The sequence below is a fragment of the Myxocyprinus asiaticus genome, chromosome 13 (assembly GCF_019703515.2).
Source record: "Myxocyprinus asiaticus isolate MX2 ecotype Aquarium Trade chromosome 13, UBuf_Myxa_2, whole genome shotgun sequence".
Classification (NCBI taxonomy): Eukaryota; Metazoa; Chordata; class Actinopteri; order Cypriniformes; family Catostomidae; genus Myxocyprinus; species Myxocyprinus asiaticus.
Window position 1 is genome coordinate 23,703,856 of NC_059356.1, and position 27,143 is coordinate 23,730,998.

General features: G+C 37.7%; 2 protein-coding genes and 3 non-coding genes across 5 annotated transcripts; all 5 read right to left on the minus strand.

The window, feature by feature from the left end:
* Positions 1-5,638: 5,638 nt before the first annotated feature.
* On the minus strand, positions 5,639-24,151 carry LOC127450816 (homologous recombination OB-fold protein-like). The gene is made up of 11 exons (XM_051715201.1): positions 21,891-24,151; positions 21,651-21,695; positions 20,433-20,981; positions 18,617-18,949; positions 18,314-18,397; positions 17,220-17,357; positions 10,073-10,181; positions 9,713-9,798; positions 9,318-9,437; positions 8,894-9,092; positions 5,639-5,840 (listed from the first exon to the last, which is right to left on the minus strand). Exons 1-11 carry the CDS (start codon positions 21,900-21,902, stop codon positions 5,785-5,787), a joined length of 1,731 nt encoding a protein of 576 aa, XP_051571161.1. The 5' UTR covers positions 21,903-24,151; the 3' UTR covers positions 5,639-5,784.
* A 141-nt stretch (positions 24,152-24,292) lies between these two features.
* On the minus strand, positions 24,293-26,407 carry LOC127450823 (40S ribosomal protein S11). The gene is made up of 5 exons (XM_051715209.1): positions 26,339-26,407; positions 25,611-25,745; positions 25,353-25,428; positions 24,924-25,053; positions 24,293-24,611 (listed from the first exon to the last, which is right to left on the minus strand). The coding sequence occupies exons 1-5, from the start codon at positions 26,351-26,353 to the stop codon at positions 24,488-24,490; spliced, it is 480 nt and encodes a 159-aa protein (XP_051571169.1). The 5' UTR covers positions 26,354-26,407; the 3' UTR covers positions 24,293-24,487.
* Positions 24,760-24,844, minus strand: LOC127451043 (small nucleolar RNA SNORD35). Its single transcript, XR_007899053.1, has one exon. It is a non-coding gene; the product is annotated as a small nucleolar RNA SNORD35 (small nucleolar RNA).
* On the minus strand, positions 25,216-25,300 carry LOC127451041 (small nucleolar RNA SNORD35). The gene has a single exon (XR_007899051.1). It is a non-coding gene; the product is annotated as a small nucleolar RNA SNORD35 (small nucleolar RNA).
* Positions 25,490-25,577, minus strand: LOC127451042 (small nucleolar RNA SNORD35). The gene has a single exon (XR_007899052.1). It is a non-coding gene; the product is annotated as a small nucleolar RNA SNORD35 (small nucleolar RNA).
* Positions 26,408-27,143: the final 736 nt, after the last annotated feature.

Consider the following 27,143-nt stretch of genomic DNA (forward strand, 5'->3'; position numbering starts at 1 on the left):
TAATCGCCTTTTTGACTTGCCATAGAAAATAACTTTCTTAGGCTTCATCTATTCTATAGGTGCCTTTACACTGCAAAACAGTTGCACAGAAGATCCATATGTTGACTCTTGTGGACAGCCGAGACACTCTGATCTTCATGAGGACAGCAAAGTTTGTAGCTGAAGTGTGTAACCTTTTCAATATTAAAATACTTCCTCCTATGCCAGCTTAAAGGGATAGTTCACCCAAAAATGAAAATTCCCTCATCATTAACTTATAATCATATCTATTATTCCTCATGCAACCCCAGATGTGTATGACTTTCTTTCGACTACTGGAGTCTTACAGATTACTTTTATGCAGTGGCGGGTTACGATTTCTGAGGCCCCAAGCATCCGACCAAGCCGGCGACCCCTCAGCACACTAGAGCAGAAGGAGAAAAAAAACATTGCCGTTTATCAACGCTGAAACTTTGCTTGTTGCAGAACAATCTGGAATAATGTTAAACATTGTAACAGTACCTCTTTGCAACCTGAACTTGTTCAGAACCTTAAATCTTTGTGACACCTGCGCTAAAATAAATAAAGAAATAAATAAATCTAGACACAATGCAACGACTGATACAGAACGCAGGTGTCTCGGCATGCATTTTTGAAACCTGAAGCTCTTATTAACTTGACACAGTGCCTAAAAATGTGCCAGTCCTCCGTGAGACACTGAAAAAACAGCGAGACGCGGTGCAGCATGTATGGACGTTCATCCAGCGCGTTTACACCGGAAAACAATGGAAAAACAGAGCAGAGGCAGGCAAAAACACGTTCGGTGTGAACGGCCCCTAACTCATCCGTTCACGCGTATCTGTGAGTGAGAGCGCGTGCGCGAAACAAGGTCGGATGGCCTATATATATATTTTTTTTTAATAAATTACAAACCCGAACCCTACTTAAAAAACTCACCTGTATACATCTCGCTCTAAAAGCGCTGACAACAGCGTATTCGCGCGTATACCCAGAACATCATGTCACCCCTCAAGCATTTTTTTTTTTTTTTTTTTTTTTTTTTTTTTGCGGAGCTTTCCTACCGGGGCGGGCCCCATTTTTGTGGTAATCAACATAATGCCACAAATGCTGTCGACTAAACTTAATTTGAACTGAACCAGGAATGTTCCTTCAACTTTTGACAATGACTCCTGTGCAACTCTTGTTTGAACAGCCCCTAACGCTATTATTTTGTTGCCTTGCACTGGTATTTCCCATTGGAAATGGATATCTAATTTGATCCATGTAAGAGCGATCAGACTGATGGCTACCAGATATAGCAAAATTGGAAAAGAGTAGGGAGGTTTTTTTCTTTTTCTCAGGTATTGCTCTAAATGCTGATAATCTCAAGTTTATCTGACTTGCCTGGCATTTCCAGGACAAAATAACAACTTGACACTGACAGCGTCAGAGAAATTTGCGTCTTATTGGTCCAGGGGTTTAATTGAACATCACTGAAACCTGGAGTAGCATAACCAGATATCCAGTGAGAGACAAACTGTCTAGTTAGACTAATGATTTACACCAGCAGATTCACCACAAACACTTCTTCCAGCCGAATGAGAAAGCTCACAATTCAGTCAAGGAAAATCACGAAAGGGAAACTTTCTTTTAGAGACTTTGTGCATTCAAAGAGGCAACATGGGAGCTCAAAGGGGGAAGGTAGTCTAGTCAATACTTAAGAGTAGGGCGATTGATTATTTAAGTGTCTTTAATGTTTAACAATAGATGCTATTTCAAACTGAGAGAAGAGATAGGGTACAACAGGGCTAAAGGCACTCCTTAAGGAAATGTAGCTTTTTTCTGGTCACAAGATGTATCAAGGTTAATATATATATATATATATATATATATATATATATATATATATATATAAAATATTGAATATTGATGTAGCAACATAAATTGTGTGAAAAAAAAAAAAATAAAATAACGGAAGGTTGTTTCGATTAAAATTTAGATTTTACAAAAAGGTCTCTTGGGGGTAAAAGTCTCCCTCACTTGGGGTAAAAGGCCCCTAGGGGATTTAAAGTGATATCGTGTAGATAATGGGGCAATAGTTAGCAGTAAACAAAACTGCAGCGTTTTAAAAAATAATAAAAAACTAGATCAAATAGCCTAAAAATCAACATATAGACACCACACGCAAAGATCTCATGGAACAGGACATTTTTCCAGTTCATAGTGTCCAACGGGTGTTTAGGAAAGTGATGTGATAGTGTTTTGGGAGAAAAAATAAATAAATGGAGCCTTTAGCCCCGTTGTACCCTACCGATTAATTCTGGCTTCCGTTCAAGTGTCGGTTAATTACCAAGTCCTAAAGAAAAAGGAGGTAAGAGAAAGTAATTTATTCATGGACCGCAGCTAAAAACTTTGCGGAAGCACATTGGGCACAGTAATGACTCCGTACACGTGCTTAATTAGTGCTCAAGTCGCCCCCTTGCGACTACTTCAGTTTCTGCATCCACAAGAGATTATTAGGGTGTTTTATATGACAGACTCTAGACAAGCCAAGAGTGCTGTAAACGAGTAAACACATTTCCCATTTTATAAAACAGAATAAAGTATTATGCCTAGCGCATATCCTTTGTAAAGAAATTAATGTTTATAAACACTGACCCAATGGGAGAGTACAAATGATACTTGAAAAGATGAATGCCATATTGCAGTCACTGATCATTCCTGTGCTTTATTACTCACATATGTCATTCAAAGCTCATCTACCACCAATATCACAGTGGAACTCACCAATATTGTTGACAGCTGTAGAGCTTCCAGACTGTTAATGACTTAATGAAGCGACTAAAGCAAGGTCCCTGTGCACCTTGAGCTGCAGTAATGAGCAAAGTTTAAACATGGATTACTTCTCTGTACAATAGATAAAGCTCACACATTAAATCTCTAAGTAACAAGAGATATCTGTGACATGCTGACAGATTGGATCCTTTTTTGTTCTGAGCTCAATATTCTACTTAGGCACTGCAACATGAGTTCAAGAACGTTTATTGAACGGTGAAAATGTCTATGAGACTCCAAAACAATTTTAGAATTACAATTAACCTGTTAATGGTGCATTTAACCATTTAAAGGGATAGTTCACCCAAAAAATGAAAATGCTCTCATCATTTACCCACCCTCATATCATCTCAGATGTGTATGACTTTCTTTCTTCTGCTGAACACAAACAAATATATTTAAGAAGATTATTTAAGCTCTGTAAGTCCAAACAATGCAAGTGAATGGTTATCAGACCTTTGTAGCTCCCATAAAGGAAACATAAAGTAATCCATAAGACTCCAGTGGTTAAATCCATGTCTTCAGAAGCAATATAATAGGTGTGGGTGAGAAACAGATCAAAATGTATGTCATTGTTTTTTACTCTAAATCTCCACTCTCACTTTTACATCTGTAAGTCACATGTGGCGCCAGTTTAGTTCCACTTTCTGTAAGTGAAAATGGAGATTTTATCTTAAAAAGGCTTCAATATTGATCTGTTTCTCTCCCATACCTGTCATATCGCTTCTGAAGATATGGATTTAACCACTGATGGCATATGGATTACTTTTATGTCTCCTTAATGTGGTTTTTTTGGAGGTACAAGGTCTGATCACCATTCACTTGCATTGTATGAACCTACAGAGCTGAAATGTTTTTCTAAAAATGTTTGTATTCTGCAGAAGAAAGTCATACACATCTGGGATGGCATGAGGGAAAGTAAATGATAAAATAAATAAAATTTTTGGGTGAAATATCCCTTAGTGCATCCGGAAAGTATTCACAGCGCTTCACTTTTTCCACATTTTGTTATGTTACAAAGTCAGGGAGGTGACCAAGAACCCGATGGTCACTCTGACAGAGCTCCAGCATTTCTCTGTGGAGAGAGGAGAACCTTCCAGAAGAACAACCACCTCTGCAGCACTCCAATCAGGCCTGTATGGTAGAGTGGCCAGACGGAAGCCACTCCTCAGTAAAAGGCACATGATGGAGTTTGCCAAAAGGCACCTGAAGAACTCTCAGACCATGAGAAACAAAGATTGAACTCTTTGGCCTGAATGACAAGCATCATGTCTGGAGGAAACCAGGCACCGCTCATCACCTGGCCAATACCATCCCTACAGTGAAGCATGGTGGTGGCAGCATCATGCTGTCGGGATGTTTTTCAGCGGCAGGAACTGGGAGACTAGTCAGGATCGAGGGAAAGATGAATGCAGCAATGTACAGAGACATCCTTGATGAAAACCTGCTCCAGAGTGCTCGGGACCTCAGACTGGGGTGAAGGTTCATCTTCCAACAGGACAACGACCCTAAGCACACAGCCAAGATAACAAAGGAGTGGCTACGAGACAACTCTGTGAATGTGCTTGAGTGGCCCAGCCAGAGCCCAGACTTGAACCCGATTGAACATCTCTGGAGAGATCTGAAAATGGCTGTGCACTGCCGCTCCCCATCCAACCTGATGGAGCTTGAGAGGTCCTGCAAAAAAGAATGGGAGAAACTGCCCAAAAATAGGTGTGCCAAGCTTGTAGCATCATACTCAAAAAGACTTGAGGCTGTAATTGGTGCCAAAGGTGCTTCAACAAAGTATTGAGCAAAGGCTGTGAATACTTATGTACGTGATTTTTTTTTCTTTTTAATAAATTTGCAAAGATTTCAAACAAACTTTTCACGTTGTCATTATGGGGTATTGTTTGTAGAATTTTGAGGAAAATAATGAATTTAATCCATTTTGGAATAAGGCTGTAACATAAAATGTAGAAAAAGAGAAGCGCTGTGAATACTTCCCGGATGCACTGTACCTGTTCATATACATAAGATGTTTGGGATGTAGGTTGTTTGCAATAGAAAATCCTAGGCAAGTAGATACACTAATATAAATGCACTCAGTCAAATAAATGACAGCAATATGCTTGGCATAATCTAAAATCTGCTAGCACAGAACCATATGACCCCCATCTTACCCACCTGTTATACAGGGACAGCAGGAGATTTAATATTTAATCAATTATTACACAAGAGTTGATTTGTCAGGGAGAAAAAAAGTGATAATACATTCATGACTTTATAATGACAGTGAATACACCTAATCTACAAATCAATAATACACACAGTGAGACACTGAGACCAAAAAAAACATAGTACAGGGCAATTCATAACGAAGACAAGTAAAATTTAAAATTAGAGATATGACAAAAAATGTCAACCACTCAAGACATCCTCCACAAAGACATGGAAAAGCTTTTAAACAGCATGAGCAAACCCCATTATGCAAGCCACTCTGCTTGCACATCAGAAATGACTGATTATGCCATTCAAGTCATTTAAGGGTGAATCCAGCTGGCAAACTGTAGTCTTAATGGCTGATTTAAATTCACAACCCAAGCTTGCAACAAAAAAAGGGCACACCAGACTACTGGCTAATTTCAGCATGAAATTAACACTGATGTGTACAAACATGTTCTTTCAACTTTTAATACCGGCTACAAAATGCAGCATGCATTTGTCCGCAACACAACCAGCCACTCAAGAACTGAACATATCGATTTACAGGTCTTATCGTGTATTTATTGCTTCAATTTATGCAAGAGACAAGTGATTTATGTACATATTTACAAAGGTTTACACAAAACCTGAACAAAAGTAATGAGGTCATTAGTTAGTGGGTGTTGTTGTTTTGCCATGTTGTTTTTAATAGTAGGTATGGTCATAGAATCTATTAAAATCAGGCATGGTCTACTGCAAACAATATATTTAAAGTGAGCATGTGGATTAATGTACTCCATATGACTCCACAGGTAACTCCCCGAGCAGCTCATCAAGATCATCTTAGGAAGAGAAACATTCACACACAAACATAAAAACAAATTAACAATGCACAGTTTTTCAATGACACAAAATTAAAGTAAAATTATTTTTTTCCTCAAACAAATATAGAAAAAAAACAGAGCTTTGCACTCACTGTTTGAAAGACAAAACACCATTTGCTGAAATGTAATAGTCTGATGAATTGTGTGATAAAGGCCATTAAAGGTAATTGCATTCGTCTTATCTGAAATATTCATATCTTAAGTTCAAATAAGAGAGAGAAAATGATGTGAAAAATTAATGAATGAAAATGAGTCCAGCTTCGGGGTGTGTGATAAGCAAGAACTGATACAACGGTACTCTCAAAAATTTGGTCGATAACCATATACATCATGTTAGCTCATTCAAGAACTAGATCCATTTAATCAAGGGTCCATCAAAGATGCTTATACTCATATACTTGATGTTTATAACATACAATAGTGCAATTCACCATTTCAAATGTATTGTTTTCGGCTACACAGCAGAAGAATAGGGTTGTCAGTCCTGTTGTAGAGTGCTAAATACAATTATGTTTACACACAGTTCAGTTATAAGAGTGACACCCGCATTCTATAACCAAACTGACTCAATAGGGCTGGGCGATATGATGATGTTATCGGATATCAACGATATGTTACAAAGATCCCGATGCCGATTGCGACACTCAATTGACAGGCGATGAACGTCAATATTGGGAAATGGCAAAACCATGGATCTGGGAAGTCAGCAAATATATTAAACAGTAGCCCAGGGTGTGAAACTACCACACATCACCCGCCACATGTGACAAGGCTGAATCCAGTTCACAAGCTCCTCGTCCAAATGTGTTTCATGCGTGGGTAATTTTCATCTACCCGCAACAGGCGGGCGACCTGTTAGACGTCTCAGAGTGACACATGACAAGAAATGCTGTTAGTCAGGAAGACGCGCTTGAAGAAACACACTTTATTATATTTTTAAGAACAGACAAAAGAAAAGCTGTCAATGCCCTGATGCGCTGTTTGTTCAGAGGCGTGCGCAGCAGGAGCCTGTCATGTGGAACACACGCATATAAAAAGTTTTCACTCTTTTTTTTTCCTGTTTCATTTGTCTGAAAACTGTTTGCAAGAATAATGTCTTCTATGAGAATGCTGCAAATTATCTCTGATCATCTCAGGAGGTGCTTTGAGTTTAGTTAGACTTCTCAACTGACTTGCCATAGCTAGTAAACAGTGTTTCAACAAACATTCTGTAGATTTTCAGTAGGCTGTATATATATATATATATATATATATATATATATATATATATATATATATATATATATATATATATATATATATATTATCTTTATTAATGATCTACTCACATTATTGTTGAGAACATCAGTTCATTAAAATTGTTGGACAAAACAATGACTTCTTTTACATAAGGTCTATGTGCTGGTTGCAATGTGATGCTGCTATTCCTGTGTGTTATTATCAGTATTGGTATTTACCATCTGTCGATAGTCTGTTTCAAAAAGGAGACATGTAGCAGTCAGTTAACCGTATTCCTTAGATGTTCACTTTATTTTGATGGTCCCTAGTTAACTAATGTAGTATCAACTGTTCATCTATAAAGTGACTCTGTACTGATAGGAAATTCATATGCAACAAACAGTCAGTAGAGCATTTCCAAAACACCTTTGGGTAACAGGTGAAATAAGAAAATGAGAAGGTAAGCAAAGAAATGTATGTACGTCATTAATAAAGATCTATATACAGGCTACTGAAAGTCTACTGAATGTTTGTTGAAACACTGTTTACTAGCTATAGCAAGTCAGTTGATAAGTCACTTATGGTCAAGTTAAATATCTGTAGGGGGACCGTCAAGATAGTGTTACCAGCTTGACTGTTATTATTATCATCTTTACTTTAATAATTGTCTTTAGTTCTTAATCTTTGATTTGGGGAGGTGGTTAAATAAGATTTTTTGGTCACTTTGTTATTTTATTGCATTTTTTGTTTAAAGTGCAATTCGAATTAAGAAAAATCTTTTGTTTATGTTTTTCGTGTTTCAATAAATTAATAAAAATGTTTAAACAAAACCAATAGAGCAAAAATATTCGCCGACCCTCAGCAGGGGGTTGACGATATATAAATATATTTTTACATATCGCCCAGCCCTAACTCACACCCACATTTTGACAGCGAGTACATTACATCTGTGCTGTGTAAATACTGAAAAGAACAGCACTGGAGAACTAGATCAGTGGTTCTCAAACTTTTTTGTACCAAGGCACATCTTTGTAAATATTACATTTCCAAGGCACACCATTTTTATTCTCAAAATACAATGATGCGTACATTCTTATAAATGTGAACTAAACTGTATTAAACCTTATGCTGCCTCTGAAACACAAATCAAAAATTAAAAATGGACTTGAAACCATGGTAAATTATCCCCGTGGAAAAATATAAAAAAAGAAAAAAGTGTATATTAATTAATATATGTGTATATAAGTGTATATTAATATTAATAATTAATTATTCAAAATGCTGTCTGTCATTTTGACATATGTCTACAAGCAAGAATCTCCGCTTAAACCATCTTCACATGGTATATCTTCACTATCTGTCGGTCTGTGTGTGCACGCGAAAGAGAGAAGAGGAGAGCGCTCGCAGCCGTGTGAGTCTGAGAAATTGCCGCTTTGAATGCAAAACTAACTGACGTGACTCTTTTAAAAGTACTTGGTATATGCTGCAAGATGCATCAGGGAGTTTTTATTCTGATTGTAGGTTGCAATAATAAGTTCATAACTTTGGGTGTAAGATCAGCTGTCACTCGCACCAGTGCAGCCAAATAATTGTCCGAATTCGCACGCAGTAATTTTCACTAGCAAATGCAGGAGCTCTGCGAATTCCATGGCACACCGGCCCACCTGCCACGGTACACAAGTGTGCTGCGGAACACACATTTGAGAACCACTGAACTAGATGACTGTCACATCATACAGTGCATTAGCAATGACAATACTTCAACAGATATACAAATGCACACACTCACACACCTGTTTCCCATGCTGTGTCCACGGTTAGCCCAGACCCCGTAGGTGCTTGACAGAGCTCATTAGAGACCTCTGAAGTGTGATGTAAACCAGCAGCAGCCACACTTTTCTGAACTGTATTTTCATCATCATCTTCATCATCAAAGTGTAGCTCCATTTGAGAGACAGGGCCCCCTGAAGGCTTGGTGGGCAACGCAAGCTCCTGTTTACACATACCACAACCAGGACAAAATGAACACAAAACAAAAGATGATGATGCTCTGGAAGGCGAATATCTCCTCAGAGATTGTACTTCTTGCTACAGACAAGCAATATGATGGAGATCACTATATAAGGTTAATTAAAAGGCAATTGCAATGTCAAAGCAAGGTGGAAAGCCCATTTCAGATGATGTCTTTAAGAAATACACTAGAACAGGGTGACTCACCAGCGGAGGATGGGATAGCTGAGAGTTATGCAGAACTCCATCAGGTGAGTATATCCTGAGAAGGTTATTAGGTGTGACGTTCAGGTAGTGATTTCGATGTGTTGGTGAAAACACGCCGACCTTTAAAATAAGTGTGAAAAAAAAAAGTCTTATTTTTTGCCATTTTTATTGGATAGGCACACAGTAGAGCGAGGACAAGAAATGATGGGGAATGGGATTTGGAAATGTTATGAGCCAGATTTATGTTGCGCCACAGCTCAACATGTCGGATGACATGCGCTAACTGCTAGGCAACGACTCTGATGTAATAGAAATTTCTGATGTAATCACAAGTGAATATTATTTGATGTGTATCTTACACAGTAATGACCTGTTAATGTCTAAAAGGTAGTTACTTGTTTGAGTAGTAACACAGCTCCTGTCTTAAGCTCTCCCTGTCTGTCTTCCACCAGGCGACGATGAACAGTGCCCTGCATCTCACCTTCGGAGAGCAAACAAATACAGAAAAAGAGTTAAAAGTCAAAAGAAAAGTTTGCCTTGAGTAGAGGCTTTTCACTAACAAGTGTATGAGTGTGCAATCAGACCAAGAACAGAGAATCAGCCTTACATGCCAGCTCAGTCACAGACCCTCTGATTTCCAGCTCAGAGCAGTACAATTTTAAGTGTGCGTTTAAGACACTGATAGTATAATCAATAATACCATGGAATATGATTGAAATGCCTTTATTACATTATAACCTGATTATTCTTATTACCTGTGGGGTCTCTAAAGACGGCCTTCGCATCTGCATGTGTGTGTGTTATGCTCTTCAAGACAACAGCCATGTTAGGGACCTTATTCTTAGCCAACTGCCTGAGAGCAGCCTAGAGGGAGGAGTGAGAGACAGATAACAAGTCACAAATAAACACCAGAGAAAAACAAGAGAAGAAAAGAAGAAGAAAAAAACATAAGTTTCAGCACAGTCCCAAGGCCTCGGGTAAAGAAACAAGTGAAAAGCTAATCAGCATTTGTCAGCCTAATGAATATTTAACACATGTGTGCCATTAGCAGAGGATCATTATCACACACTGGGCAAAAAAATCCAAAACATTAAAATTACGTTAATAATCACTTTAAAGTGACTGATGACAATGGTGATTATGTTTGTGTTAATCATTATGAGAGCTGAGACTCCTTATTAGCCCCGATTATAGTCCTGCACTTCCACTCTAAGCACAAAATAAGTAATACAAATATTTATTTCCAGTAGTGATGGGAATTGAGTAATTTTGTAGTGAAGTACCCTAACCCACAAAAAACAAGTAATCGATTACTTGTTAATTAAAATGCAAGTTAAAAATAACAGATGTGACACATACATGAAATTTATATTTTGTTTTAGTCACAAACGATACCAAGAACAGTTTCTAAATAAGCTAGCTAATTGGCATTTCTTTTGGAAAAAAGGTAAAAGTACAATATAAATTAATTCAATTCTCATTACAATTCTCAATGCATTATTGACTCCATCTGGTGAGATATTCAGAGGGAAAGTACAGTATAATTCAGCATTGCCTACAGCAGGCAAATATGCAAAAGAAAATCAATTTGCAATTTTCAAGTAGTATATTAATAGCAGTGTTTCGCATTAATTACCCCTAGGGGTGGGCAATATGACCAAAATCTTACATCATGATATGACTAAATTTATATCACGATAACAATATATATCACAATATAGTTATTTTTGTTTATATATTAAATAACCATACTGTTATGCCTACTTTTTTTAAATCCAGTCATTGAATTAAGTACTTTATAAATGAAAACTACTTCCTCTTATATAATTTCCTCTTTATTTGAAACTTGACAGAGTAAACAAAATAAAATAATTGGTGGTATGCAAAAAGTGGTAATCAACCTTACCACAATGCTAAATTTCACATTTCACTCTGATGTTGTTGACTAGTATTAATATTAGAAAACACTTCATTGATGGTTTAAGTTATCTCTGTAGACAATATTTTAATTTCTGAAAGCAAAGCTGGTTTGTTTTCTAATATCTAACATCATTCAAATGGAATTTCATTAAGGGTGATGATGTGGTTTAAAAAAAAAAAAACTGCATAACAGTTGACACATAATTGTTGGCGCGTGACACATTGTTTTTGCTGTCGTCAGTGTTGGTTAGAATGTCAGGCTCTCTCGCCATTTGAGATGTTTGACTTCCTCCATAGCGCTTTACAAACTCAAAATTCAGTAGAATTCAAATGGGTCACGCAAGTTTTTAAATTTGTGCCGCGATTGAGAGAAACCGGATGAGTAGCGTAAGTGTCTGCAGGGCCTGCTGGATTCACGCACACTTTCATGCGTCAGAGATATTGCGTGTGAAAATCACGTGAAACACAGCTGCATGTGTCTGATGAGAAGTATATTCAGAAGAACGTGAGATTAGTGTCATTGAATTTGTCAGTACCTGAAAAACCCTGTTTCTTCAGTTCTCTCAGTCTTACATAAAGCCGCTATGCCTTCCTCCTCTAACAGAATATGTACCACGTACATGTTACGTGAATAGAATGAGGTGCACATTTCTAGCCACGCGGTGGCGATTTTGCATAACCGCGATGCAGGCGATAATCAAAAAAGGATACCGGTTGCCAATTTCTACCGGTTTATCATGTCTACCGGTATATCGCCCACCCCTAATTACCCCATAAATTACCTAGTCTAATTTGTCCTGCCACAGTTTCATAATGAACCGAAAATATATATATATTTTTTAATATTTTTACACTTCCACCCCTCCATTTGATGGACAGGCGGCAAAAGTGTGTGTGCTGAACATGCGTGTGTTCCAAAAATGTTCACACTAATATTAAATGGTAAAATACATTTCAAAATTCCCTCAAAATGCCCATCTTGGTGAGGTATTCATGTAAACACAGAGAGTGACGTCTAAAGTGAACATAAACAGCGGAGAAAAAAAAAAAAAGCGGATTTGTATTAAAATGTCAAACTTTAAGTCTGCTGCCGTTTAGTGTGTCATTATAATAATCAAACAACCATAACAAGAAAACACTCACTGCTCTTGACTGAATAACTTTAGAAGCTTTAGAAAGTATTAAATGTATTATAATCATACAGTGAAGATCAGTAGTATTTTTATGTTGCATTTCATTCTGAATGTTTACTTGAATGCTTGATAGCCTACTACTGTTAAAAACTGAATGTTCTTAATTTATTCTATTATTTTTAATCTATTTCTATTCATTGCTGTTTTTTATTGCTATTTTATTACTGACTGTTTATTAGTCTTGAATAATTACTTAAGAACTTGAAACCATTCTTCCATAATTAACATATTATTTAGTGTTATTATTTGTTGTGGTTTTGAAGCTGATATTGAGAATCGTCAAATTTCACTACAGACTACTGAACTTTTGGTATTGTGATAATGTATAGCTTTTATTGTACATGGTAGATCTTGCTGCAGTAACATGATGAAAAAGTAGATCTCATTCCATAGAAGTGTGAGTACCCCTGCTGTAAATGATGGTGATGGAGGCTTTCCTTTATTTGACTACCATACGTAAACATAAACATAAAATAATTACCATATGACAATAGTCTCCTCCCCTACCCAGTGCAGTTTACATTTCTGTCGCAGAGAATTGAGCTGATTGCATAGGTACACAATTAGGTTGGGCATCGGTCATAATTTGAGAAAAATATATACAATGACATGTTACTTGAGCAGGTAACTTAAATGTCCTTTTTTTCCTCTCCTGACAAGTAACTTTTACTCGGACAAGTGAATGACCAATTTACTTGTCCGGACGACAAGCACATGACAATGCTTAATGTCGAGCCCTGGCTCAAATGTATGCTCTAGTCGATTTTGTGTTTTGACCATTTTAATAATAATTAATAATTAATAATTTAATTGATTTATCATACATTATACATTTGCACATATACAGTGAAATTCTTTTTCACATATCCCAGCTAAGCTGGGGTCAGAGTGCAGGGTCTTTGTGAACTGCGTTAAACTCAGTCTCGTTTACCATGCTTTGTGGGTGTGACTTTTTTGCCGTGTCATCACCATTCATATCTATTCAACCAATGTGTTTAAGATTAAATTACTACTAGAGCACAAAATTGTTTACAAGAGCACAAAGTTCTTCATACATCTAGCCTCTTAATTTTGCTCTCAAAGTGCACCAGATTGATGCATTCAACTATAAAATGTACAAAATCTTCTGTGCTGAATGAGTACTCACAATTAGTCAATTACATGTGAACATCCCTAATTTCCAGACTTGGCTAAAAAGAAAAAAAGGAGAAGTCTAAGGGGTAATAAAGATCTACCCTTAACGGGATAGTTCACCCGAGAATTAAAATTCTCTAATCATTTACTCCCCCTCATGCCATCCCAGATGTGTATGACTTTCTTTCTTCTGCAGAACACAAACAAAGATTTTTTTTTAAATATTTCAGCTCTGTAGGTCCATACAATGCAACTGAATGGTGACCAGAACTTTGAATCTCCAAAAATCACATAAAGGCAGCAAAAACAGGTATGCAATCTCATTAGAGGTTAAAAAGTTATAGCAGATGTTACAGATGTACATTTTCAGTTGATCTGTTTGTTGTATTTAAAGCTTTTTTAAGTGTTTAAGCCTAAAGCATTTGGGCAAATTAGCTTCTGAAAAGGTGAATTTAGCTGAAAGGTGAGAAGTTTGCATCCCTGAACAAAGTAATCCATATCTTCAGAAGCGGTATGATAGGTGTGGGTGAGAAACAGATCAATATTTAAGTCCTTTTTTTTTCTTTTTTTTACTATAAATCTTTCTTTTTCAAACAGCCCTCCTATGCATGTTCTTTAGAGTTATTCTTCTGTTTTTGCCAATTTGTATGCATATTGCCACCTGTTGTGTAAATATTTTTTATTTTCCTTTGCTTTATCTGTTCCTTTTTGCTTTCTCCTCCCAGCCCAGAAGGTGCCGATATGCACAAAGAATGTGAATCACTAAAAACAGAAGAACTCTGTCTTCTCGTAAACATGCATAAGGGGACTGGTGAAAGTTGATATTTACAGTAAAAAAAGGACTTAAATATTTATCTTTTTCTCAGCCACTCCTATCATATTGCTTCAGAAGATTTGGATTTAACCACTGGAGTCATATGGATTACTTTTATGCTGCCTTTATGTGCTTTTTGGACCTTTAAAGTTTTGGCCACTATTCACTTGTATTGTGTGGACCAACACAAGATATTTTTGAGATATTCTTGAGATATTCTTCTAAGAATCTTTATTTGTGTTCTGCTGAAAAAGGAAAGTCATACCAGGGTTCCCACTCTTTTCAAGGCACAATTTTCCAGGACATTTCTTGCACCCAGCAAGTTTAATGTTAAAGCAAAATCACATGCCTCCATTCTTTATTTTGCCGTTCTTGTGTTTTTTTTTTTTAATGGTTTCTCATCTCCAGATAAGCAGTTTGCTCCATGGCCCAGTGTGATTATTAATCCCCATGCTCTCTCAGTCATCTCACACACACAAGCGCACGCATGATGAGGCGTTTTTAGTGTATGAGAGGATGGCTCTACACATTCATTTTGAAGCGTGCATCATGGAAGATTATTTATTCAATTAAATTAGAGACTTTCTTTTAGTTTAATTATCACACTAGGATATATCACAATTTTAATTTGATTAATTGTACATTCAAACATTTTCATCCAAATATTGTATGTCATATTCCATGACGTTCTGCGTTTTATTGCTAATGCCATTTTTATGACTAGATTCCGTGTTTTCTGCATACTATTTGTGGTAACCGTGGTATAAGCTGACTCCGACCGTTGAATTATTGAAAATGAATTCACATCCTGAGGTATTAAAGCCAAATCACCAAGTTACCAACCCAGTGCAAATTAATATAAAATAAAATTAAATACAAATAAAAACAACACAATGGTCCGACTGTCATCATTGTCTAAACTTTATAGTGCACAGGGATGCAAACTCATGAGGGTTGACAAAGTTGAGACAATCACTGATCCACGAACATGTGGTTATTTTTTAAAGAATAAGCTAAAAGCACCAACTTAAGCTATTTTAATGATTCAAGAATAGAAAATGATCTGCACAATTGTGTAAAATTAGCTGCAATAAAGGGTATTTTGGTGTGGCTTGCTTCTGTTTCACAAATTTGTTCAGTTTCATTAAATGATTAGTTTAATGACCACTTCTGGAGATGCCACTATGTGGTGACAAACAAGTGTCTTATGTGCTTCAAGTGAGTCACTGAATCATTTTGAGATGTTCACAACCGAAATCTGCCAAGAGACTTTATAGTATTTAAGCATTAAAAGAACAAAGGAGATCTATAATTTCCATTCAGATTGTGAACTGGCGAGCTTGACTTTTCATCCAAAAAGACAAAAATAATAGTCTAATAATAATAACGAGTTTCAATAACATCCTTACCTTCTCTTTTATTAAAATTTGCATGTCAAATCTTCTGACTTCAGTAGAATGTTTAAGCATTATAAGAACAATACAGTATTTAAAACTGCTGAACATGACTTTTATCAGAATAGACAACAATAATAGCCTAATAATAATAATTTTGAGTTTCAGTAATATCCTTTCATCATTGTAAAGTGCATTTCACATGAGTTGAGTCGAGGCATCAACGCTCCGCTCAATGCCAGCGTCAAGCGCCGCTTTGCCCTTCCACATGACAAGAATTGCAGAAAGCGTCACAGAGGGTGAATTTACAAGCTTGCCACGCAAGAAAGCGGGAGGTGTGCACAAACATTTTAAACATTTATTTGGAAGGAGGAAAAAAAGGCAATTGCTTTGATTGCAGAAAATGAAAATCGAAATAGTTTGTTAACGTCTTAGCGTTTTTTTTTTTTTTTTTGGTGAATGTAATTACTGTAGTTCAATAACTGGGGTCTCTGTATACTCGGAAATGATAAGGTAATAATGAATTAAAATAAATGAGGCATTCAATATCTCTTCATAAATCTGAACAGTTTAAAAATATTTCTTTAAGCTTTGTACTCTCAAAGACATCATTTGTGAGGCAAAAACGTGTGAAAAACACTTTGGTGTGAAGTTGGAGCCGAGGTTGCGCTGATGCGTCACTTCATAGACTTCAATGCATTTGCCGACGCTGAAGCGAGTCATGTAAAGGCCCCTCAACGTGTATAAACATCAGTCACTTTTCCACATTAATAGCTCTTCCGCCCTTTTCTCTCCGTGATGAACAAGGTAGACTCACTTGTTGATGCTGAAGTAAACGAACAACATGCCCCTCTCATTCAGTCCTTCAGTTCATGTACCAGGTCATTCAGTTTGTTAATGTCACAAGTCACACTTCTCACTGTGCACGCGCTGCTGTAGCCAAGCACACGATTGGCCGTAGCTGTAACCAATCAAGCGATTTGCCTCGGTTGGACCGCGACTGCCAAGCACACGATTGGCTGCTGCTGTAATCAATCTCAAGGGTGTAAGCGTCTTAACCGTTAATGTTGTTACACAATGTGCCGCCGGCAGTGACAAAACTATACGAATGTGTACTGAGTCCCGATCGTTACCATGTTTTTGTACATGTTCTTGTTAGCAACACAGTCAACCTGTTTTATTATTTATTAACCGTTTTTAAATATTTTCCAGGACAAATAATTATTTTCCAGGACATTTAGGTATTTTTCCATGACTGGAAAACTGCATTGCAAAATTCCAGGTTTTCCAGGATGTGTGGGAACCCTGCATACACATCTGGGATGACAAGAGTAAATGAGAGAATTTTCATTTTTGGGTGAAATTCTCCTTTAACAATCCTGTTATTTAGAGCAAACACTCCAAAATGGCTGTCTTAATACAAATGCGTGATCTGATAGGAGTTCACCTTGCGTAGCACCATGACAATGCTGTGAGAGTTCAGGAAACAAGAAGGGTTCTTCTCATTCAATCCCATTTCAGACTTCATCACTGTCCACGGACCACTACTGAACTCCTCTTCCTCGCTCACCTGAGAGTTTGAGACCTGTTGAAAAAAATGGACACACCAGCAACATTCAGTCTGATTATTGGAAGTTTGGGAGCATGTTGTTACATGAGTGAAAGTAAATTGTGCGAGTATATCCACAGAACTGTATTGTTTATGTAACAATGGGCAAGCAAAAAGCAAGCAATAAACAAAATACTGTTTAAAATAATTTTTTGATTATGTACTTATGAACAGTGTTCCCTTATACGAGACCCTGGTGCTCAAAAACGATTCAGAAACTGAAGCTGACAAAAAAATGTTGAGGGCCCTTAGATTAGGAAGAAATGGAATATGGCACTATAAGCATTAAAGGGATAGTTCACCCAAAAATAAAAAATTCTCACATCATTTACTCACCCTCATGCTATTCCAATTGTGTATGACTTCCCTTCTGTTGAAAACAAAGATTTTTAGAAGAATATCTCAGCTCTGTAGATCCTCAATGCAAATTAATGCATACCAACATTTTGAAGCTGCAAAAGCATATAAAGGCAGTATAAAAGAAATCAATAAGACTCCAGTGGTTAAATTCATATCTTCAGGAGCAATATGCTAAGTGTGGGTGAGAAACAGACCAATAAACAGACCAATAAAGTCCTTTATTTTTCTTTTTTTTTTTTTTTACAATAAATCTCCACTTTCACATTCCGTCCTCTTTTGTTTTTGCCGATTCGCATTCTTCCTACATACTGCCACATTGGTAAGGGTAGAGAATTTATAGTAAAGGACTTACATATTGATCTGTTTCTCTCCCACACCTATCATATCGCACTTGCATTGTGAGGACCTAGAAAGCTCAGATATTCAACTAAAAATCTTTGTGTTCAGCAGAAGAAAGTCATACACATCTGGGATGGCATGTGGGTGAGTAAATGATGAGAGAATCTTTGGATGAACTATCCCTTTAATGCCAGTTACAGTAAATTTGTGTGGAAAACCCCACATTTATGTACCTCACATCGCAGGCGAGCAACAGCTCCATGTGCAGGTGTCTGAGGAACTGACACAACAATGTCATCAAGACTCTGTGCACTGACCTACAAGACAACAGTACTGAAGTTCTACAAACACGCATAAATCAAAAACTTCAAATGTGGAGTGGGTGGTGTTAAAAACATAAAATTCATGATTACAGAAAAACAAACATCAATAAAAACAGAGGTTTTAAGGAAAAAAGGTATTGCAAAAGACATAATAATATATATAGGCCAGAAATGTGTATCATAAACAACAAACATTAGCAGTGGCTGCCAAACCTGTTGTGGTAGTGCTCCTGCTGGGCCGGGGAAACGGCGAGCTTTGGTTCGCATCATACCACTTTGTGGTCTCTGAGGTGTCTTGTTGGCTGCAGACACCAGCTGGACCAAGTGATTGGTCAGGATGGGTGTGCTGAGGGGACGAGGTGTAAGTGTAGGAGAGGGATTGGGAGTTGAAGACACTGCATGGAAAAGAGACCCCCGGGACTGCAGAGGGGTTCTTGGCGTCGGAAGACCGGTCCGCCCTTGAGACGACACAACTGGTGGCCTAGGAGTCACAGGTCTGGGGAATCGCGAAACTGGTGTAGTTGGGGCACGCATGAGACTTGGACTCTGGATAGCGGTAGATACAGTTGAAGTCAGAAGTTTACATACACCTTAGCCAAATACATTTAAGTTCAGATTTTCACAATTCCTGACATTTAATCGTAGAAAACATACCCTGTCTTAGGTCAGTTAGGATCACTACTTTATTTTAAGAATGTGAAATGTCAGAATAATAGTAGAATGATTTATTTCAGCTTTTATTTCTTTCATCACATTCCCAGTTGGTCAGAAGTTCACATACACTTTGTTAGTATTTGGTAGCATTACCTTTAAATTGTTTAACTTGGGTCAAATGTTTTGGGTAGCCTTCCACAAGCTTCTGGTGTAACTGAGTCTAGTTTGTAGGCCTCCTTGCTCGCACACGCTTTTTCAGTTCTGCCCACAAATTTTCTATCGTATTGAGGTTAGGGCTTTGTGATGGCTACTCCAATACCTTGACTTTGTTGTCCTTAAGCCATTTTGCCACAACTTTGAAGGTATGCTTGGTTTCGTGGTCCATTTGGAAGACCTATTTGCGGCCGAGCTTTAAATTCCTGGCTGATGTCTTGAGATGTTGCTTCAACATATCCACACAATTTTGCTTCCTCATGATGGAAGTGCACCAGTCCCTCCTGCAGCAAATCACCTCCAAAAAGTAAGATCTTTGTCCCCATGTGCACTTGCAAACTGTAGTCTGGCCTTTTTATGCCTGTTTTGGAGCAGTGGCTTCTTCCTTGCTGAGCAGCCTTTCAGGTTATGTCGATTTAAGACTCGTTTTACTGTGGATATAGATACTTGTCTACCTGCTTCCTCCAGCATCTTCACACGGTCCTTTGCTGTTGTTCTGGGATTGATTTGCACTTTTTGCACCAAACTACGTTCATCTCTAGGAGACAGAATGAGTCTCCTTCCTGAGCGGTATGATGACTGCGTGGTCCCATGGTGTTTATACTTGCATACTATTGCTTGTACAGATGAACGTGGTATCTTCAGGCATTTGGAAATTGCTCCCAAGGATGAACCAGACTTGTGGAGGTCCACAATTTTTTTTCTGAAGTTTACACTGATCTCTTTTGATTTTCCTATGATGTCAAGCAAAGAGGCACTGAGTTTGAAGGTAGGCCTTAAAATACATCCACAGGTACACCTTCAATTGACTCCAATTAGCCTATCAGAAGCTAAATTAGGCTTGACATAATTTTCTGGAATTTTCCAAGCTGCTAAAAGGCACAGGTAACTTAATGTATGTAAACTTCTGACCCACTGGAATTGTGATATAGTCAATTAAAAGTGAAACAATCTGTCTGTAAACAATTGTTGGAAAAATTACTCATATCATCCACAAAATAGATGTCCTAAACGACTTGCCAAAACTATAGTTTGCTAATATGAAATCTGTTGAGTGGTTAAAAAATGAATTATAATGACTTCAACCTAAGTGTATGTAAACTTCTGACTTCAACTGTAGATGTGTGGGCCTTTGGTTGGTGGAAGTAAATGAGGTGTTTACCAAGAGTCGTGCAACTGCTGCCACCGAGGCTGCTCCACTAGATGCTGATGGTCTCATTCGTTTGGCTGGTGAAATTCTGTCCAGTGATGGATGAAAATCTGGATTCTTCTGTGGCTGAGAAACTTTTGGAGGGATTCTTTCATCCAGTTCCTCAAAATCCACGTCCCAATCATCAAAGTCATCCTGAGGAAGGGGGTCTCTCTGCAGGACACTGAGAGATGCTGGGGGAGCAGGGTGTATCTGGTTAGAGGAGGGATGCAGAGATGACGCAGGTGCCCGAAGGGAAGGAACAGAAGAAGAGAGTGATTGATGGCTAGGGATGGGTTGGTCTCTTAAGGCTTTTAAAGGGATGCATGTTGGGGTACACAGAGGTGCTACATAACCAGATCCTAAAGTACTTTTCTCAGGGCCAGAAGATGAGCTAACAGAGCTTTGTTGAACAAGGGTGGATTTTTCAGATGATGTTCTTAAGGAAGATGATGGGGCTGCAGCAGAAGTGGAAGCAGAAGAGGGCTCTGATGGACACGTCCAATCAGCTTCAAGCAAATCCTAAAGGTGAAAAGTCAAAGATGTGAGCTAATGAAAACAAACTTGATAAAAAGGCAAGCACAAATAAGTATACAAGGAATGAATGGATGCAGCATCAATCAATGGCAATAGTTTTCAGTTTCTGATGCCATTGAAGAAATTCACTAATCACAGTCGGCCATGATTAATTTAATCCATGAGTGAATGTGTCCAATAACAGGGTGGTTACAGAGATTAAGCAAGTAGTATTCAGTTGGTCATGTGATCCCAACATGGCAACCCCCATGAGGGGACCATCTCCATGTAAAATAAAACAGCTTTTGTGAGGTTACTGATATGACTGGAGTTTCATCTCATGCAAGTGCTCATGATTTTAAACGTTTCACATTTAATATTCATTTATTTAGAAGTAAAAAATTATTATTATTATTATTATTGGAAAAATTGATGTGCCTTTAAAGCATCTAAACACGCAGAGCTTGCTGAAATAAAAGTCATATTAGTAAAACAAAACACGTTACGTGTAAAAAGAAATAAGCATTAATCAACTAAACATCTTAAATTGAGATGAAACGTACTAATAAGCACAAGCTGTGCCAGTTCTCAAAGTGAAGATGAATGAGTTCTTTATGAGCTAAAAAGTAGTATAATGCATCTCAAAACTCAAAGTAGACAAATAAAGTCCCAGACCTCATCATCAAACTCCTCTCCAACGCTGAACAAGCCTTTCCATGCCTGTATAAACAAACCGTGATTTACAACGTCACAAAAAAATTATAAAAACAAATAAATAAAACAATAATCATTTTGTATAGTTGTTTGTCTACAACAACGTGGTGGCAAATGACTTGTAGTGTAATTTTATGCAGAACTGTTAAATAACTACAACGTTTGCGAATAGCATGTACTAAGGCTAATGCAAAGTCTTACCGTGGCTGTCATGTCTGCTCTGTGAGAAATAGTAACAGATGTATAACGCGTCAAGCGCAAATTATGGGCGCATTCATTATTTTTTTTGTTATCATTAGATATGTACACATGAAAACGTTGATGATACTGTACTGAACCATCAAATTTCACGCCTTGGCGCCGCCGCGTTCAAACACTCACAGCGTGCGTGACGTGTGCAAGTGACGTATTTTGTTTGAAGGCTTGTTAAGCGTCAATGCAGTAGCGCCATCTGCTGGATGTGTCTCAATGGTGCACAAAAGTGGAATGACTACAGCGAAAGGCTTTCTAGCAAGTCAGTCCACTGTCGGCCATTTTTGGAACGCTCCCGGGAGGCTATTTCCAGTCATGAATGTGACTTTCCTATCTACTTGAGTGGGGGAAACACCGAAATTTCAAAAACTGTGGGTCAAGATTACGATCCAAGAGCATACTTTAATTCAGCAATAAAATCTGACAAAACTGGTATCATAAATTGCACTTCTTTACCTCATATTACGCTAAAGACAACATCATTTTCCCAGCTTTAGTAGCTAATGCTCGTTCTCGAGTTGATTGGCAGGTGATATCAGTATCTAAAAGGTGATTGGCTCTTTTACGAGTAAGGCGGGACTTCCTTTCTGCATACGTTGACCTTTGGGCATTCATAGCTCCTGCCTCATTGGTTGGGCGTTCTTATTTCTCCCATTTATTTTAATAGAAGTGGCCCACCTCTGCTAAATAAACTCTCTGGACAACATTCATTAACAAACTAATTTAATGCTGGAACATTCGAGTTCGCCTCATTGTTAAGCATTTTGTCACTCGAAAAGTTGGAATAAAGTGGCACACCAAAAAGAGACCGAAATTATTCTATTTATGACCTCATGGAGCATAACAAACTGCCATGTACTATCTGCCAGATAAGTGAGGGGATGGACATTTCTAAATGGGTGAAGAGACATTATCCTTGCCTTTGGTTAGAAGACACATTTAAAGGTTGCAAACATAAAAAAATAATTTGGGCAGCAGGCACTTTACACAAATCTTTTTAATAAATGATCAATAAAAGGGGGTGCTACCCTTCAGGAAAAAAGCTGATCGTCAACCTTGGATCAAACGAAATATTGTCATCTATTAGTCTATTTTCCTTTAATTTTGCAAATTTCCAAAATTTGTGACGAGTCTTTAAAAAAACCTGATTAGCATCATTTTATTTTCAAGCATATCAAGCACAATGTGAGCCATAACTCAATAGGGGATTTCTAGTTTGTGACCAAATGCTGATAAACACTAATATGGTTTGTACATCCACTTGCGTTACCCCATTTGCTTGATAATTGTTCTTGTAATACCTTTGGTAACAAGGTTGAATGGTTAATCTTGACACATGGATTCAACCCTGTAAGTTGCATACAAATTAAATGGTCACATTTTATTTACCTCCGAGGTGTAATATTTCTAAGGAATGTTACATTTTTGTCACATGGTTGCAAGCAAAAAACAGGATAGGTTAATGATATACTTTTGGTAATTGAATAGTTAAAACTTAGAAAATTAAATTTTCTCAACCTACAATACATTTCATGCTAGCATCATCGGTGACAAACATAGAAATTTGTTGAGATCATACTATTGTCGCACTAATCTGATACATCAAATGCATCATGTACCAATCTGTTAAATCAGGTTTGATAAATGTCCAGAATGTGAAGTGGTGGATTTACATGTCTCTTCAGCTTACTGATGAGTTGAATACATTTACTAGCAATTGTTATAATCAAAATGTAATCAAAGTGTTTTAGTAATGTGCATTTATTCCGGTTATAATTATGAATGTTACAGGTCATTTGTGTATTTGACCTCTGAGGTGTGACGGGGTCTGGCCCATGTCAGGAATGCAGTTAACAGTGCTTTCTCATTTAGCCTGACTCCTGGAGAGCAAACATACATCAGGATAAAGCCCGAGTCCCAGTGAGTGTGTGTCTCAACCTTGAGAAAAAAGATAACCTATGTTGTTTTGTCTAATGATGCCGTTGAAGGGATTGTCTGTAGTTTTGTCATCATAGTGACTAAGTCAAAGGAAATGGACACCTGTATATCTAAAGAGAAGACTCGTCTCCGACCCATTTCTGCTTACCAACTTGACTTAATGTTTTAAAAATATAATCTTTTGAATGATTGCATCATGTTTGTAAGATTTCTAGAATACTGTTCACCTATCAGATCTCCATACTCATAAGAGACATCAATTTATTTGCATATGCATATAATTACTGTTGTTTCTGTAATCTAAGTTAGAGGTTAGATCCTCAACTCATTAAGTTCCTGTCTTTGGAAATGTGGAGAACTTTGTCTCCAGTAAACTCTCTATTGATTGAAATGTCAACTCTGACCCCAGGTCATCATTGTTCATACTAGTCTCTTTACTGGGTATAACTATTTCCTTACATGAAGTTTTGGAGGGCCTCAAAGTAGGATGCATTTGTACCAAAGTGGCTTAAATACAGTTAAATCCAAAGTTTACTGAAAAAACCATGTAAATGACTTAGATTTTTCCCCCCCACAAACACAGGAGCCATATTGTTAAAACAACAGTTCTAGAACTTCTGAAACTGCTTCTTGGCTCCAGCTGCCTTGGTGACCTTCAGGACATTGAACCTCACTGTCTTGCTGAGAGGTCTGCATTCTCCAACTGTAACGATGTCACCGACAGTCACGTCCCTACAAAAATGGAGAAAGAGACATTTAAGAAAAAATAAATATTACACCCGTTTCTCCAAAACACCAATTTTAAAACCTAAAAGCAGCAAGCCAAATGTTTCTCCAATCAAAAAGCTTGACAAAAAAAATAAAGTTCCATTAGTAAATTTGTGCTACATCAGTAATGCCATAAGGCATTGTCGTCAGAGTCTCACAGACTTGGAAGACCATCGTGAGAAAATACATCATTTGCAGCTTCTTGTCCATTTTAAAGGACACAAAGGGGTTTACAAAATGTATTTTTGGTCTTTAAAGTATGAAGACTGGTTTTACCTGAAACATGGGGAGAGGTGGACAGACATGTTCTTATGTCTCTTCTCAAAACGGTTGTACTTGCGGATGTAATGCAAGTAGTCCCTTCTGATGACGATGGTCCTCTGCATCTTCATCTTGGTCACAATACCTGGGAAAAGGTTACAGCAAGTTCACTTGGTAACTCATGGATATGTTGTGGACTATTAGAGAAGCATAGACATAATACTATGCTACCTCTGATTTCTCAAGAGGACTGAAAACTGAATTGCTAAATAGGTCTAATTTCCAAATGAAAGCAAAGTTCAGATGTTGGGAAGCATCAGTAAAGCCATCAGGCACTGTCCTCAAGACCCAAAGGGTTCAGAAGACCATCGTGAGATAAGACATCATTTGCAGTCCAACAAAATTAAAAAAACAAAAAGGATCATACACAAAGTGTACACTCACCAGAAAGAATACGGCCTCTGATGGACACATTTCCAGTAAAGGGGCATTTCTTGTCAATGTAAGTACCATCAATTGCCTGTGGACACGAAGAACTTTAGCAATTTACACTCAACTGAGGTTACAACATGGAAGCATGTTCTACTGCATCAGTGTTGCCATAGGCAGTATCCTCAGAGCTCTCTTAAGAGTCTAGGAAGACCATCGTGAGAATAAACATCATCTGCAAAAAGGGACACACTTGTGTGCAAACATACTCGCCTCTCTGGGGGTTTTGAAGCCCAAGCCAATGTTTTTGTGGTAGCGTGGGAGCTTCTCTTTGCTACCTCCTTCACCTGCCAGAACCCGCTTCTTGTTCTGGAAGATGGTGGGCTGTTTCTGATATGCCCTCTCGTTCTGAAACAAAGCACATTCACAAGAGTGTTATTAATAATTCTTAAAATACATGTATAAAGTGATTTCATATTGAAGTACTGTCAATTTCCACAAAGTAGTTGGAAATGCGGGATCTCTACAATTATCTGTTAAAAGTAGCAATGTCTCGTATTTAGCTAAAGAAAATCAAGCTTGTGGGTCATTTTGGACTGTGGACTTTCAGAGTTGCAAGAAAAAGCTACACATGTGCAGCAGCGCCTTATCGACGAATTCAGTCCCCACATCACGATGCAAAAATATTAATAGACTAAAGAGAAAAGTACAATTTAACTTAATTCTAGAGCGAATAAACAATTGCAAATCAAGGATACGTGTTAAATAGATCACGTTTTGATGGTGAGCTAACCAAGGCCGCTCGAGTTTCCGCTCTTCAATGCCTTCCATTCGTCTGCCGGGGATGAAAACCACACATTTGACAGCTCTATGTAGTCCATTTGGGCATGATTGTCTGGATAATGGCTTACTTTCCGATTAACGAACAAAATGTGTTACTTGGAAATGAAGATGTTAAAAACAAACACGTTTTTGTAACCACGCCGTTTAGTCTCACATACCTGCGTGTCCGCCATCTTCGCCAGCCGAGTTATAAAGAGGATTGCACATGCGCGAGGCAGACAGAAGAGAGGTTCTCACGGATATGACGAAAGAACGAGGGCGGAGCTAACTAAGCGGGACTTCTTTTGCTTTGTCATCTGATCTGGTTACAGTTTACCGCACTGAAATTGAGACGTTGATAAAGATAGGAGGAATTTCAGTGCTGATCGGAATGCAGTTTATTTCTACAGAGCACTCTATGAACCTGATGTAATTGATGTACTTAAACATATATAGGTTTATCATAAAAAATACAGCAGAATATTTAGCCTTTATAAATAATACAGCAGAAATGTGCTCTGGAATGCTGACAGCAACATTTAAAAGATAACTTTCAAAGGGAATCTATCCACAGTTTTCCTGAGCAACAACTGGGCAGTGCCATGATTATTCTAATTGCCTGTTTTCTGATTCTGGTCTCGAGACGCCACGTAAAAACCGCCAAAACCAGAGATGCAGAGAAGAACAACAACCATTTAAGTGTTACTTGGTGAAAAATTAATTTCAGACTCAACTTGTGCTGTTGTTGGCTGTTATAACAACTCAGAATAATTAATGATATCAAAGTAACTCACCTCTGAGCATCGCTTCATGTCATCTATACACTCATGTGGGGCACTGTCTTTTTAAAAAAACGGTCATTTCGACACTGTGAAGTATCAGCATGTTTTTTGACAATTTTTACAAATGTAATACCTTAAACATCACATTACCCGCTAAGTATATACGCCGATGCGAGTGAAAACACTGGAGACCGGAAATTGA